This window comes from Micromys minutus, assembly GCF_963924665.1.
Source record: "Micromys minutus genome assembly, chromosome: 9".
In the NCBI taxonomy this organism is placed as follows: Eukaryota; Metazoa; Chordata; class Mammalia; order Rodentia; family Muridae; genus Micromys; species Micromys minutus.
Window position 1 is genome coordinate 18,328,536 of NC_137978.1, and position 14,596 is coordinate 18,343,131.

The window sequence follows — 14,596 nt, forward strand, 5'->3', positions numbered from 1 at the left end:
CAATGAAAATGGATTCACTTAACACCTTTCAGATCGAAACTTTGTATCTTAAAGCAAATAACCCCAACGCCTGTCACGTTGTCTCCCTAACTTACACCAGATGAATTAATCCTTCACTTACAGATCACATGACTAGCAAACCCTCTATCTTAACTAAGCACCAAACACATTGAATCTTTACAAGACTCTAGAAGGTCACGTAGTCCAAGTCCAAAGGGCCATGAAAAATTCTTTCTAAAGGTCGGAAAGCATTTCAGAAATAAAATGACCCATTCTGTTCTTTATCCTAATGCTAAGCTACCCCCCATCCCTACCCCACCCACAACACACTCATGGAGGGAAAACGTAAGGGTCTTCTACGTGAGGCAGGCCCTCTACCAAGCCAGTCAAGTCTCGAGCCTCAGATGGGCACTTTTAAGGTTATTCTGTTGTGTGGATTCATCCTGTAAAGCGCTTTGAATACAAAGGCTAAGTAAAAGTGCAGGAGATGGTTAAAGCTAACCTAGCATGTGCAAAGGCCCTTAGTGCCACACAGACAAAAGCCAGTTTGGTGTCATTCTCCTGTGTGCTTTATTCAGTTAGTGCTTTCCCTAGAAGCTTTCCTTCAATAAGCCTTATTCCCAGCTTCTTTACTCTGTCATTTTTATTTTGGCTGACTTTACACCAAGAACTTTAGCGATCTGGAATCTTATCATCTTAATTACTCATATACCATGCAATTCTGTGAACATGAAGGAGTAATAACCTTTTTTGTATAAGAAAAGTAGTTTTTCTATTTGTATTTTCACAAAAAAAATCTAATGATTTGGTCTATTTACAACATTTTAAGTTGCAGGGAGACTTCATGAAGTAAGGAGGAAACACAGGCACAAAGCTATGTAAAAATGAAAGTGCCCATGGAAAGAAGGTAAACACAAGCAAAAGCAATACTGAAGAGGCTGAGGAAGGAAGAGAAAAAGCCTCAGCCTGACTGGCCTGCAGTTATCATCCCATCTCTAAAACCCCAGAGTTATACATATATAACAATAATGTTATAATTTCAAATATTATCAGTGCTTTCAAAAGTTTTAATTTAGATTTATTTATGGAATCATAAAGTGATTCTAACATTATTTTTTTAGTTGTTAATTTTTATCTAAATTTATTTTTTTATTTTATGTGCACAGGAACATGTCTGCCCTACCTGTGTACAGTACAGTCAGATCATATAAGATCCTCTAGAATTGGAGTTGCAGATAGTTGTGAGCTACCATGTGGTACCAGGAATTGAACCCATGTCCTCTGAAAGAGCAGCCAGTGCTCTTAACCACTGGGCCATCTCTTTAGCCTCCTATTGTTCCTTTTTAAGACAGGAACTCAAGTAGTACAGACTGGCCTCAAACTTACTACATGGCGAAGGAGGACCTTGAGTTTCTGATTAGGATTATAGGTGAGTGTCACCATGCCAGGCAATTCTGACACTGTATTTTTACATCAGTTATTCTAAGTCACTTTATAAAACAGAACATGTATAATGTTTTTAAAATCTAAAGCTACCCTTAGAACCCTCTAACACAAACATACACGTATACATTAAAGCACTCCAAGCATTTCTACATCAGACAGACTACACAGCCCCGCATCCTTACCTCATCATCTGAGTAGCTGTAGGCAGATGCTACAGCCACCCACATCTTACTGGCTACTGTTGCTGCTTGTTTCATACTGGATTTCAGGACATCTATCTTGGGCCCTGAGAGTATATTGTCCAACTTAAGCCCCGAAAGAGAATTTACTACAGTACCCAGAGAGCTGTTTGGTGAAGAACGCACTAATGCTGATAAGGAAGTGGACCGGTCTTTGTAAGTGCGGTAAGGAGTTTGTGGCTTGAATCGCCCAGTCAAAGTTTTAGACCTGGACACCGAAGGGGAGCTCTTTTCAATCTCAGTCCTGTCTTGTGCTGGTGGACCATGGTCTGAAGGTAGACTCGATCTCCTTTCTAAAGGGTGAGCAAACACAGCAGGAGAGCCAGGCTCTTGGTTCCCGTTTCCATGCAATTCCATACTAGAAGATTTACTACCTAGTGGACTTTTTAGGTTCATGTAACTTTCAATTTCATCAGCCAGATTACGTGAAATTACTGGAGAAAATAACTTATCTTCAGAATCAGAAGTTTTTTCTACACATTCCGTAGCTAAAAGGGACAAAGGATCTAGTCCAGTTTCAACATCTTCCCTCTCAATGGCTTTCCCAGTAGCGTATGAACTGCTCCTCTTATTCACTGTATCTTGGGATCCTGCTTGTGTGTCTCTGGACTGGTTACTGTTACTGTTACATGTCGCTACTGTGTCTCTGGACTGGTTACTGTTACTGTTACATGTCGCTACTGTGTCTCTGGACTGGTTACTGTTACTGTTACATGTCGCTGCTGTGTCTCTGGACTGGTTACTGTTACTGTTACATGTCACTGCTGCAGTCTCTGCCACATTATCACCAACCACAGGTTCCAGGAACTCCTGGCTTTCCTCCAGCATCTCTAGCACAGGAGACGATCTATGCTCAGAATCCCAGATGCCTTCTGACACACGAGTCCTACTGTCAGCTAGATGACAGCTGGCGTTCTCAAAGCTATGAGTTCTTGAGATATGAAGCGGAGAAGTCTTGGGACACGTCAGTGCTGCCGTGAGGATCTTGGCATCTGCTCCCATCATGATGGCCATTTCACTGGAATTCAGATCCAAACTGCTCTTCTTAAGCAGCATCCCCGCTCGGCTTTCAGAACTAAAGCTGCAGCTCCTCTCTGGAAAATGCTTCGGTCGTTTTTCTCCTCTATCACCATTCTTCTTGAAATTAGTGACCTCACCAAAGACTGCATCCTCGACTGGAGCTTGAGTAGAAAATAGCACATTTGAAGTACTACCTACAGGGGCAGCAATATATCAAAATGAAACATCACTATTTTCCAAAGTAGCAAAGTGATCAGTGTTCTGATTATGCCAAGATCACGACTACAGAGAATCTGGAGGGAATAGAGCAGCATCTCCCAGGGGCCTAGCTATTAAAATGTCTGTCATCTAGGAGCCATATAAAGTGTATGCAGAACAAGTACAGATCCACGGATCCAAGCCTCTGTCTTACAGGTAACATCTGCCCTCCTGCTCTGTGCACAGCATGCCTATGAGAGCCCAGCGTGCAGTCCGAACCGGGTACGCTTGCGCTGCTCACCTTTGTCAGCAAACGTATTAACTATTCTCCTGAAAATTTAAGAGTCAATTCAGGGGCAATACTCTGAGTCAAATAACAGACTAAAGAAGAAAAATTCTCTTCTAATTTAGCTTTCATATATCCAATTCTGCATATATCCACTTGTCAGGAAGCTGGGGATATAGCTAAGTGGTAAAACACTCAGCATTAAAAAAAAAAAAACACTAAAAAAAAAAATTTGGGTTTCATAACTCCGCACATAGAGGAGTGGGGAGGAGACCTACTCTATACAAAACAAGTTAGTAATTACAGAGAAATCCCACATTTCTTATAGCCAAAGCATTACTATATGAAAGTAAAAAAAATGCTTCAAAGTTAAAAAAAAAAAAAGAAAAGAAAATCCTAGATGGTTGATGAAATCTTGAGTGAATTTTATATTTGATTTTTGAACAAATATGTGAATGCTAGTTATTAACTATATAAGGCACTATAAGAACAATGGCAACTAAAACAGACTGAACCATTAGATCAGGTAAACAAAAGCACGCAGAAAGTCTGAAGACCCAACAACTGCTTTAGGGAAACAAATGGTCTTTTTGTTTGTTTTTGTTTCTTGGGACAGGGTTTCACTGTGTGGCCCTGGTTGTCTTAGAACTAACTACAGACCAGGTTGGCCTACAACTCACAGAGATCTATCTGCCTCTGCTTCCTGAGTACGGGGGTTAAACTTGTGCACCACCACTGCCCTGCTGGTATTTCTTTCTTTTTTTTTTTTCCCCCTTTTTTTGTTTTAATTAAAACTCTGCTAGGCTCAATTTTTGAGTATGAATTAATGTTCTGTCTATTTAAGTGTGAAAGACGTATGCAGTACCCATGGAGGCCAGAAGAGCGTGTCAGACCTGGAACTGAAACTCTGGATGGTTGTGGAATTACAGTCGTAAGCCACATCATGTGGGTGCTAGAAATTGAAACCAAGTTCTGTTTGCAAGAACAGCAAATGCTCTTAGCCACTGAGCCTTATCTCCAGAACTCAAGTTTTTTTTTAACTCTTTGTTACCATAGAATTTTCTTCATTCCTCTATTAAAGTGAACTGTATGTATATGTATACATATATGCACATATATGTATATATACATGTAAGTTTGTTTATACATGTATACACACACACACACATATAAACAAACTTATCTTATGCATATGAGTGTTTTAGACACATGATATGTATGTCTGTACAGTGTATGAGCCTGATACCTCAGGATGTCTAAAGAGGATGCCTTGCACCTGAAGTCAGTGCTCTAAATGGTGGAGCATCTCTCTGGCTCTATGTTATAATTAAACATTTAGGTCCAACATGTCTGCAATTTTAGACTTAAGATTTAGCTATCAGCACATAGGTGGCTGAGGCAGGAGGATCAGGAGTTCCAGATAATCTTCTGTGATACACAGCAAGATCAAGGCCCTGTCTCTGAGGGCCGTTGAGATAGCTTAGCAGCTGGAAGCAGTTGCCACACAAGCCTGCCAATCTGAGTGAGATCCTCAAACCCTATACAAAGGTGAAGGAGAGAATCAACCCTGCAAAGTTGTCCTCTAATCTCCACATATGCTCTATGGCACATCCAACCCACTCAATAATATGAATAAAATAAAGTTTAAAAATTTAACACTGGGGACACAAAGCAGGAGGATCTTGAGTTCAAGGTTAGTCTGAGCTATGTAACACGTCCTAAGCTAGCTTTACAATGAGACTATCTCAAAAAATAAAAAAACAAAACAAAACAAAACAAAAAACAAAAAAACAAAAAACCCCAAAAGCAAAAACAAAAAAAAATCCTCAAACGTAAACCTGGAAAAATAAAGACTTAAGTCTAAATCCTGAATACAGGATATAATTAGGGCGTAAGAGTAGCACTTTTAGGAATGGATTAAGGTACTTACAAAGGAAAATCCAGAGGCCTGTCTTTGATCTCTCATCCTACTGACGCCCAAGTTCTAGGATTATAAACACGTTCTACCACACCCAGGTCTTTACCACCCAAGGGCACAAAGAGAAGTAGGCAATCTGTAATCCAAGGGGACCCACAATCAAGCTCATCATGTGGCAGCTCCAGTCTTAGACATTTCTACCATCCTATGAAAGCTGCAATCTGTGGTGTGTTCTCTCAACTAAAATATCACCTGCTCACATCTGAATTTATTGTTTTTCTAACATACTACTTTATTTACTGGAGTGGTGCATGGGAGCTCATGTGTGCATTTAATCGTGGCAGCCGCAGTACACATGTGCTATCAGAAGACCGCCTGCAGATCTGGTTCTCTCCTTCGACGACAAGGATCCAAAAAGGTGAACTGGGGTTGTAGTCATGGCAGCAAGCACTTTACACACATTTTCTTCAGGGGTGTGGGGGGTAGGATCTCACCGTGTAGTCCTGCCTGGAACTCACAGAGATCCACCTGTGTCTGTCTTTTTTTAAAGTGTGCACTACCACAAGTGGTTGGTGTTCTTATTTTGGGGATGGAACAGCGTGATGTTTCAAGATAGGGTTCTACTAAGGTAGGCTCTGTCTATCCTGGAACATATTATGTAGACCAGGCTGGCTCTAAAATCAGAGACCTGCCTGCCAAGTGCAGAGATTAAAACATGTGTGGCACTATGTTAGCTGTAGTTTGTTTTTACGTTTCGTTATTTGTTTTTAAGAGTATAACAATCTAGAAGCTTTGAAGGAAAATGTTGCCTTTCATACAATATACTTTCAAATTGGTCTAATTAACTGACTGTGTTTTATATATTTGTAAACTGTTTCATTTAAAAATAATTTACACTCAATTTGTTCATTGAAAATTTTAAAAAATTGTTTTTGTTTTTGTTTTTTTTTTAACATTTTAAGCATTTATTTTTGCTGTGTGGGTCAGGGGCACACTCATCAGAGGACAATTTGTGGGAGTCAGTTCTCCCCTTCCACATGGTGGCATGTGTGTCTCGGGGACTGAACTCAGGTGTCAGTTATGCCCGATTTGACACCTTTCTCAGCATATGAGAACCAGGCCTTTGCCATTATTTATGCTCTCACTGCATCTGCACAGCTTATTCCATGTAAAATAAAACTGACTGACACAGTACCAACAGCCCCATCACTACCTCTCCCCTTCTCTACTGAATAAGTCTTCTAAGATCAAGATACATTCTCTCAAGTACAAGTCTGTAATCACGGGCAGGGGATGAAAACTAAAGGGTCACTGCAAGTTCAAGGCCAGCTTGGACTCCACCGCAATCCCATTTGTTTGTTCATTCACTCATTAGAGACAGGATCCCTGTACAGTCCTGGCTATACTCTAGAGACCAGACTGGCCTCAAATCCAAAGGTCCACCTGTCTCTGCCTCCTCAAATCACTGCCTCTGTTCTTGACAAGCACAAGAGACCCTCTAGTATTCGTATTATCTATCATGAAAAGGAATGACCAAATACATAAGATACTACAGCAAAAAAGGCACACCAAGTTAGCACACACACCTCACACCCGTCATTCAGACAGTGGTATCAGCTGACTACCCAAAACACACCAACACTCAATTCCCTTACATAAAATGGTACTGTGTTTTCATATAACTTACATATTTTCTCACATCTGCTTTTAATTACTCCATACTACTTTTTTGGTTTTGCATGTACCACTATGCAAGGCTCTCAAACTGTTCTTTTAACTTGTAAACTTTAACTTTAGCCTACTTATGGAGTTCAGACTCAAGCATGGCTTCCTAGCATGTCCACTGTAGTAAGACAAGAAAAATAAATCATTAAAGATACTCTGAGCATGGTGGAGAAAATGCCACAGTCAAGGTCAGCTTGACTACAGGTGAGTGTCTCTAAAGGGGGCAGAGGTCACGTTCTACTCACCAGTACTACTTGTCCTGTTGTTGGTATCAAATAACCCAGATGGAACTTTTACAATACTGCTGCCCCATGCTGGAGGCTCAGTAGGACTCTGAGGTGCTGGAGTAGGTTCCAAGTGTTTTGAGACAATGGCAGATACATCACACTCCTCTAAAAGAAAAATATTTGGATGTTATCATTCTGACTTTTAACAATAATGGTCAGAAAGCAGAGATTTTTATATATGGATATAGTCATTCATCAGGTAGAAATGTATATACGACTTGCTGTATGCCGTAAATACTAAGAATACTAAGTGGTTTTCTTTTGTTTTTAAGATTTGTTTATTATGTATATAGAGTTCTGTCTGCATGTATGCCTAAAGGCCAGAAGAGGGCACAAGATCATGATATAGATGGTTGTGAGCCACCATGTAGGGCTCACAAGTCCTGAGTTCAATTGCTGGGAATTGAACTCAGGAGCTCTGGAAGAGCAGCCAGTGCTCTTAACCTCTGAGCCATCTTTCTAGCCCCAACTAACAGTGTTTTATTCTAGCATTCAATAATCTGGACCTGAGCATTTCTTAGTGAGTCAATTAAACCCTTGGCCTTGACTTCTATTTCTTCAATTGTCAAATAGCTTATTTATTTATAACTCTAGAGCATAAGGTAAGTATTATAATCAAGGAAAATATACATTTAAGAGAACAGGAAAAAACTATTGACATAAACCAAAGCACTGCTTACAGATTCATAAAAGGATTACAATAGATGCTCTCTACCTCAATGAGTCCTATAAAAAAAAAAAAAAAAAAAAAAAAAAAAAACAGGAAAACTATTTATATTTATTTTTAACCTACCATGCAAACTATGGGCTTAGAAAAACCCCAAAGCACTCTAATAAAAAACCCTTTTAAAAATCAAAGGAACCTCAAGGCCCAGAGATGTAAACTGTTGTCTTCTACAACCCTGGGAATGATCCTCGGGTTCAGAGTTGGGAGGGAAGAAGAACAACAGTGAATATCAATTTGACAGATCAAGGCTGGTTTTATTGGTGGGCTTGGTGACTGGTATACACCTGTTGTCCCAGGACCCTAAAGACAGAGGCAGGAGAAACGGGAGTTCAAGATCAAAACAGGACAAAGTTTAGTCCTAGTTTTGTCAAAAAATTATCCATGTAACTTTGCCAATGAAAGGCACTTTTCTTTTTTAAATATAATAAAGGATGATCTATAAACTTTCTAAAATTGCTAAAATTTCAACTATAAAGACTATCAGAATCAATCTATGAGACAGGCCTTAAATTCCTGAAAATTACTGCTGTAATCACTATATAAATTAAAGCAATGTGAACATTCCTGTACACAAAGCCCACACGCATGAGCACTCACCTTCAATGTGCAGCTCTGTGGCTGTCAGCTCCTGTGGCGTGTGCTCTTCAGACGCATGAGCATCTGCATCCTCCTTTATGAGCTCATCCTTGGACCCATAGCCCTGGTCAGACTGGCCACCTGTTTAAAAGATGCGTGCTTGTAAATACTGTCATATTAAAATACAGATGCAAACAGAAAACACCACAGAGCTATACAACCAAAACTATACAATAAAGAAGAAAAAACTCTCACAAGACACGTTTCAAAAACAGTAATAAGCAAAAATGAAGCTAGCAGAACAGACTGAAGGCTGTTCTGCATTTGAAAGTACCAAACCTTAACCTCCTCACCTAAAAATTAAAGGTAATTTGGAAAAAGCATTTTTGAATCTCTTGTGAAGAGGGTCTAGAGCATATTGCCATCTTTATTTTTGATAAGAACAAAAAGGGACTGAAACACATACCTGCTACTTTTGAAAAAGAAATGTAGGAAGAACAATTAAGATTTTTATTATAAGAATACAAAGGTTGGAAAAAAAGGAATTTGGAAAAAGGAGGTTTACTGTGGTATGTGTGTGTGTATATTTTTTTTAAGATTTATTTATTTATTACATGTAAGTCCACTGTAGCTGTCACCAGACACACCAGAAGAGGGCATCAGATCCCATTACAGATGGTTGTGAGCCACCATGTGGTTGCTGGGAATTGAACTCAGGACCTCTGGAAGAGCAGCAGTGCTCTTAACCGCTGAGTCATCTCTCCAGCCCCCCAATTTATATATTTTTAAAAAGAATTCATTTAAATTTACATATATGAAATATTCTCTTTTTAAAAAATTTATTTATTTATTATATATAAGTACAGTGCAGCTGTTTTCATATACACCAGAAGAGGGCATCAGATCCCATTACAGATGGTTGTGAGCCACCATGTGGTTGCTGGGATTTGAACTTCGGACCTCTGGAAGAGTAGTCAGTACTCTTAACCACTGAGCCATCTCTTCAGCCCCATGTTGTTTTATTTTTAATACATTTCTACATGCTCAAAAAATCAAATCAACAAATTTAGAGTGTTCACTAAAATTGAAGCAAGTAGAAATAGGGACAGCCAACTAATACAATATATGAAATAACATAAGCCTATATGGGCAAACAAAAGGTAAAGGGTAATCTCTGTAACTTTTGAATTGAACGTTTTAAAATTGCATTTCTCTTTTACATACATAGGCAGTCATCAGAGGACAAGATTAGGAAATTTATTTTTTTCTATCACATGGTCCCAAAGATTGAATTCCGGTCATACACAGCAGGAGTATCTCCTCACCCAGTGAGCCTTCATGCTAACCCTTGTATGAAATTTGTTTCTTTTGAGACAATGTCTTATGTAGTTCAGGCTAGCCTCAAATTCAATATGTAGCTAGCCTTGCTTGAACTCCTAATCCTCCTGCCTCCACTTCCCAAATACTGGGCCTATGTGTATGTCACCATACCCAACTTTAAGTTTAAGCTTTAAAAACTTCACTTGGAGTCCACCCATATTCTATGCATGAAAGTGAATGTCAAATCTACCAAAGTAGGTTTGTTTCCTATGGGTAGATGGGGATGGGGTGGAGTGAATTTGAAAAATATTAGACATTTCCAATTTTATTCTTTGTCAAATTCGTACTTGCAAACAATGTATCTTTATCACATTCAGTCTCCACCCTCCAGTCCTGCTTTATGCACACTGAGTAAACTACACATGTAATGGTATCAGGAGGCAAGGGTTTCACTATGGGGAATTTCTACAACAGTACATATAATTAGTTTCTCCTTCTGCTTGTTAGAAATCTAAATGCAGAGCCACAACACCTTGGTGCAGCAGTGGGCAAACCAAGAAGACCCAGACTTGGACTTTGAAAATCTAGTCTCCATAAAATGAATGCTGGAGTTGAAGGGAGTAAATAGGGGGACAAAAAAAAAAAAAAAAAAAAAAACAAAAAAAAAAAAAAACTGTTCCTAAGCTCAGGGAGGAAATGCACAAAGTAGGGCCAGTGGGGTTTTGCCCCAGAAAAGAATCATAACCATACATGTAAAAGGCATTAATAACCAAGTTTAAAGGACTATCTACTAGGCCAACACAACACTGCAATAATCTGAGAATAGGTAAAGATTAATACATTATAATCTACTGACTAATACAACGACCCATAAACTCATTATCAGAGGAAAGAAAAGAGCTTCCTGGCTTTATCAGAAAGCCGCTCTCTAAATACAGCAGTGAAATCACCACTGTATGACCACCACAGGCAAGTTCACCAACCAATGCTAATTTTTAAACATGCGATGAAAAGACGGATTACTACACAGTCTCATAGCTTCCCCGGGCCTCCTAAAGATAGCTTATGATCTAGAAGAGGCAAAAGATTTACACACAGAGAAACCATCCCATACTAAAATTATCATTACTTACAAAGCGCAGATAGGTATATAGCAATCTGAGGAGGATACATCACATATGCAATACACAGAACCTAAGCTAACTGAAAGGAAACATACACACACAAGTTAAAGAACATTCTAGAAAACAAGTTTTATAGATTCTCCCAACAAAGCTAAAGTCATAACATAGAAAAGCTGATGAGCCTTGTGTAGGGTGCACACCTTTAACCCCAGCACTTGAGAGTCAGACAAAGATCTTTTTGAGTTACAAACAAGTCAGAGCTACATAGTGCTCCCAATGAATAAGTAAATATATGAACAAGCACTAAAGAACTATATATCAGGTTAAAGTGACTAAGGAGGACTGAGTCGTTAGATTTCTTAATCACTATGATTTAGAATCACTAACTTCAGAGCTGGCAAAATGGCTCAGCAGATAATGACTTAAGCTCCCAAATTTGACAACCCTGGGATTCACTTGATGGAAGGACAGAACCAACTCACACAACTTGTCCTCCGGCAGCCACACTAGTATCATGGAGCATGGCTCATCCCATACCCCACCCCCAACTCCACCCTTACATTCCGTCCAAACCAAACTAAGTTTTCTGGTTTTGTCCTTTCAGCTGGCTTCCTCAGAAAGTCAGTTGTTAAAATATGGTGCCATGAATTGAACACAGACTAGGAAGAGCTAATATGGTCCAGGGAAGTATCTCTGTGTTAGGCACCAACCAAGTGGAAAGATTTCACAAGATAAAGAAAATGATCACAATTAGCACCAAGTCAAAGACCCCAAGTGTCACACAGCTCCACTAGAAACTCTATGAACACAAGATCGCTGAAATTTAGTATCTAATGTTTATCCATTAGAAATTAGAAATTCAGCTGAGCCGTTGAGAATCAGCTTAGCGGGAAAGGGCACTGGCTGTTCTTCCAGAGGACCGAGGTTTAGTTCCCAGTACCCACACAACCTCTCACAACCAACCAGTCTCAGGGGATTTGATGCCATCTGTCGGCCTGAGGGCACCAGGCATACATGCGATATGCAGACAAACATGCAGAAAACACCTGTATACATAAAATAAAGTTAAAACAATGAAGCTGAAAACCTATAAAAAGATCTCAAAAGTGCCATTCTAAATACTGAAACTGTTATACCAATTATTGGACTAGTAAAATATTAAATTACATTTATAAGACAAGTTTCAAAAATGTGAAGATTCAGATGATGAGGATGTATAACTTGTTATCAGTATCACTCATAAACTAAGTTTATATCAAAATTACATACTTAACTTTTTAAAATAAAGCTAATTTTAGATGACTTTATATATTCATATGAAAATATAAGACACATTATTTTATCCAAATAATATGCAATAAAATACCAAAACAGAAATTTAATATAAAAAAGTATCAAGAAAAATCAACGGAGGAAACAGAGTAGTTTAAAACAAAAGTCCCGGGGCAGGAGAGAGGATCATGGGTTGGTTAAGAGCACCACCTGCTCTTGCAGAGGAACCAGAACCCACACGGTAGCTCAGTGTACTTCCAGTCCCAGGGGATATGAATGCCCTCTTCTGACCTCTTAGATACCAGGCATTCTCATGATGCACACACATAACATACAGGCAAAAGAACCATACAAATAAAAATAAATAAAATCCCACAAAAGTTTCTTCTTAAGTTACAAATAGCTGGTTTAAAAGGCTAATTACTACAAGATAGCAAACTACAGACTCATATTGTCTTAGTGGTTTACATACACTCCTGTAATTGCAGCAAGGCGGTTTTAGGCACAAAAGCTAAGCAGACTTCTAGAAAGCAGTGAGTTCCTCAACATCTGGATTCTTTCATACCCATGACACCATTTCATGCAATGATACTACAAATCTTTAAAATTATAATTGCAGAAAACATACTTTATTTCTAAATAGAATAATAAATATCTGTAAACTAGTCATAAATTGTCACATGAAAATCTTTGAGAGACTATATATGATTACCCTTATCTAAAAAAAAAAGCCAAGAAACTAAAAATTGTTTCTTAAAATACAATACTTAAAATATATAGTCAAGGATCTCACCCCCACCCTTGAATGTCAGCAAACTTTAACCTAGTAAGTGGGAATTACCTGAAGTGGTTAACATTCAAAGGTAGAATTAAAGCCCACGTGCATCCATAGCTTCAGTTCACAAAGTCTGTTTGCCCCACACCTTGAGAGCCCAGGACAAATGCAGCACCAACAAACAGCACAGAGTCAGAAGCAGAGCAACGAAGAGCAGAGAAAAGGAGACTTAGTCACCGAGACAAGGGTATCAGAGGAAGCACAGGAACTAGACTGTGAGCTCTCTGGGTACAGCAAACAGACAACACACAGAGGGCGGGTGTGAGGTACACACACCTGCCAGCAGGCTTTCAATACAGCTGCTCTACTACAGGACAGAGGCTGTGCCAGTGGCTACACACATGCAAGCAGCTTTTACAATCAGTACTCTTAAACAAAAACATCCTTTTTCAGAAGGACTATTCTCTTCCCTTTACAAGCATTGATGATTTCAAAGTTCTAAGTTACATTTTCAACTTGATGAAAAGGGGATTTATAAGTCGTGTCAGTGGTGTTCAAGTTCATTAGGTCATGACCTGACAACTGTCTCAGACACACTCATAAACTGAAGACATACCATGCTAGCATACTGCACTCGGAAGTTAATTCACACCACAGCAAGAGAAGTGCAAAAGCACAATCCTCTCAGTGACACAGACTACTTTCAGACTACTCCTTTATGAAAATTCAGGAAATGTAATTTTTTTTGAAAAAGAAACATTAAGTGGTGGTAACTGAAAGGTTAGTAAAACAGATATTTTAGTACCTGTGCTAGAGTGATTATCAATGGAATCAAGGCTGATTAAGTCTCTGACGAAGACTGTGTGCTCCCCATTGTTAGCATCGTTAGAACTATCCACACTACCATGGCTCACTGTGTCCCCATCACTTCCACATGCAGCATTTTGAGGAGCTAAAGATAAGGACAATGTAGTTCAATAATTCATGTACAATATTTCTGAAACTAAGCATGAATGGCCCACAGTTCATTTATAATTACACAACAATTTGTAGATTTCTGTGAAAAAAATAACAAAATCTATCTTTATTTTTAAATAAAAACATCAAACATAATTAAGTTCTCTATTCATATAATTAAAACTTCATGTCGATAAGCCTATGGTTTAAAACATCTTTCGGATCATATACATTACCTGACGTTGAAAAGGCCTGTGATTTTTGCCCAGTCTTTTTAAGAGGTTGCCTAAATTGGGCCAAACCATGCACAACATTCCGTACTTTCGTCCACAGGAAAACACCACTGCGAGTACTGCTGGGCCACGGGCTCTCCAAAACTACCTAAAGGAGTAAAAAGAAATACAAGTTATTTAGGACCAGAGGCTGCCTCAGTGGATACAAAAAACCCCCTGTACATGCCTGATAGCCTTGTATTAGTACAAGCTAAAGAACCAAAAATTGACTTCTGACCACCACACATATTAAAAAAAGAAGTTAAAAAAAGCAATAGATGACACATATGTGGAGAAGACTTTGCAACACTGATGGAAGAATAAATTAGTAAACTCACAGCAGAAAACAATGTGAAAGGTCCTTAGAAGCTAAAAAGTACTGAGTACACAGCCACAGGAAGTGAGATCACCATTTCACAAAGGCATCTGTGCTCCCAAGTTCCTATAGCATTAG

The 14,596-nt window shown here is 38.9% G+C and overlaps 1 protein-coding gene across 5 annotated transcripts in view; it reads right to left on the bottom strand.

Annotated features, from left to right (window-relative positions):
• DENND4C (DENN domain containing 4C) overlaps positions 1 to 14,596 on the bottom strand; it is an 84,632-nt gene that overhangs the window by 18,318 nt on the left and 51,718 nt on the right. For 3 of the 5 annotated variants that reach the window (XM_080921173.1, XM_080921172.1, XM_080921171.1), the window contains exons 19-23: positions 14,107 to 14,251; positions 13,719 to 13,865; positions 8,444 to 8,563; positions 7,078 to 7,224; positions 1,629 to 2,899 (exon numbers count right to left, since the gene is read on the bottom strand). In XM_080921173.1, coding sequence (XP_080777299.1) covers positions 1,629 to 2,899; positions 7,078 to 7,224; positions 8,444 to 8,563; positions 13,719 to 13,865; positions 14,107 to 14,251 — 1,830 coding nt within the window. The remainder of the gene's footprint in view (positions 1 to 1,628; positions 2,900 to 7,077; positions 7,225 to 8,443; positions 8,564 to 13,718; positions 13,866 to 14,106; positions 14,252 to 14,596) is intronic. The other 2 variants (XM_080921174.1, XM_080921175.1) reach the window with 2 other exon arrangements.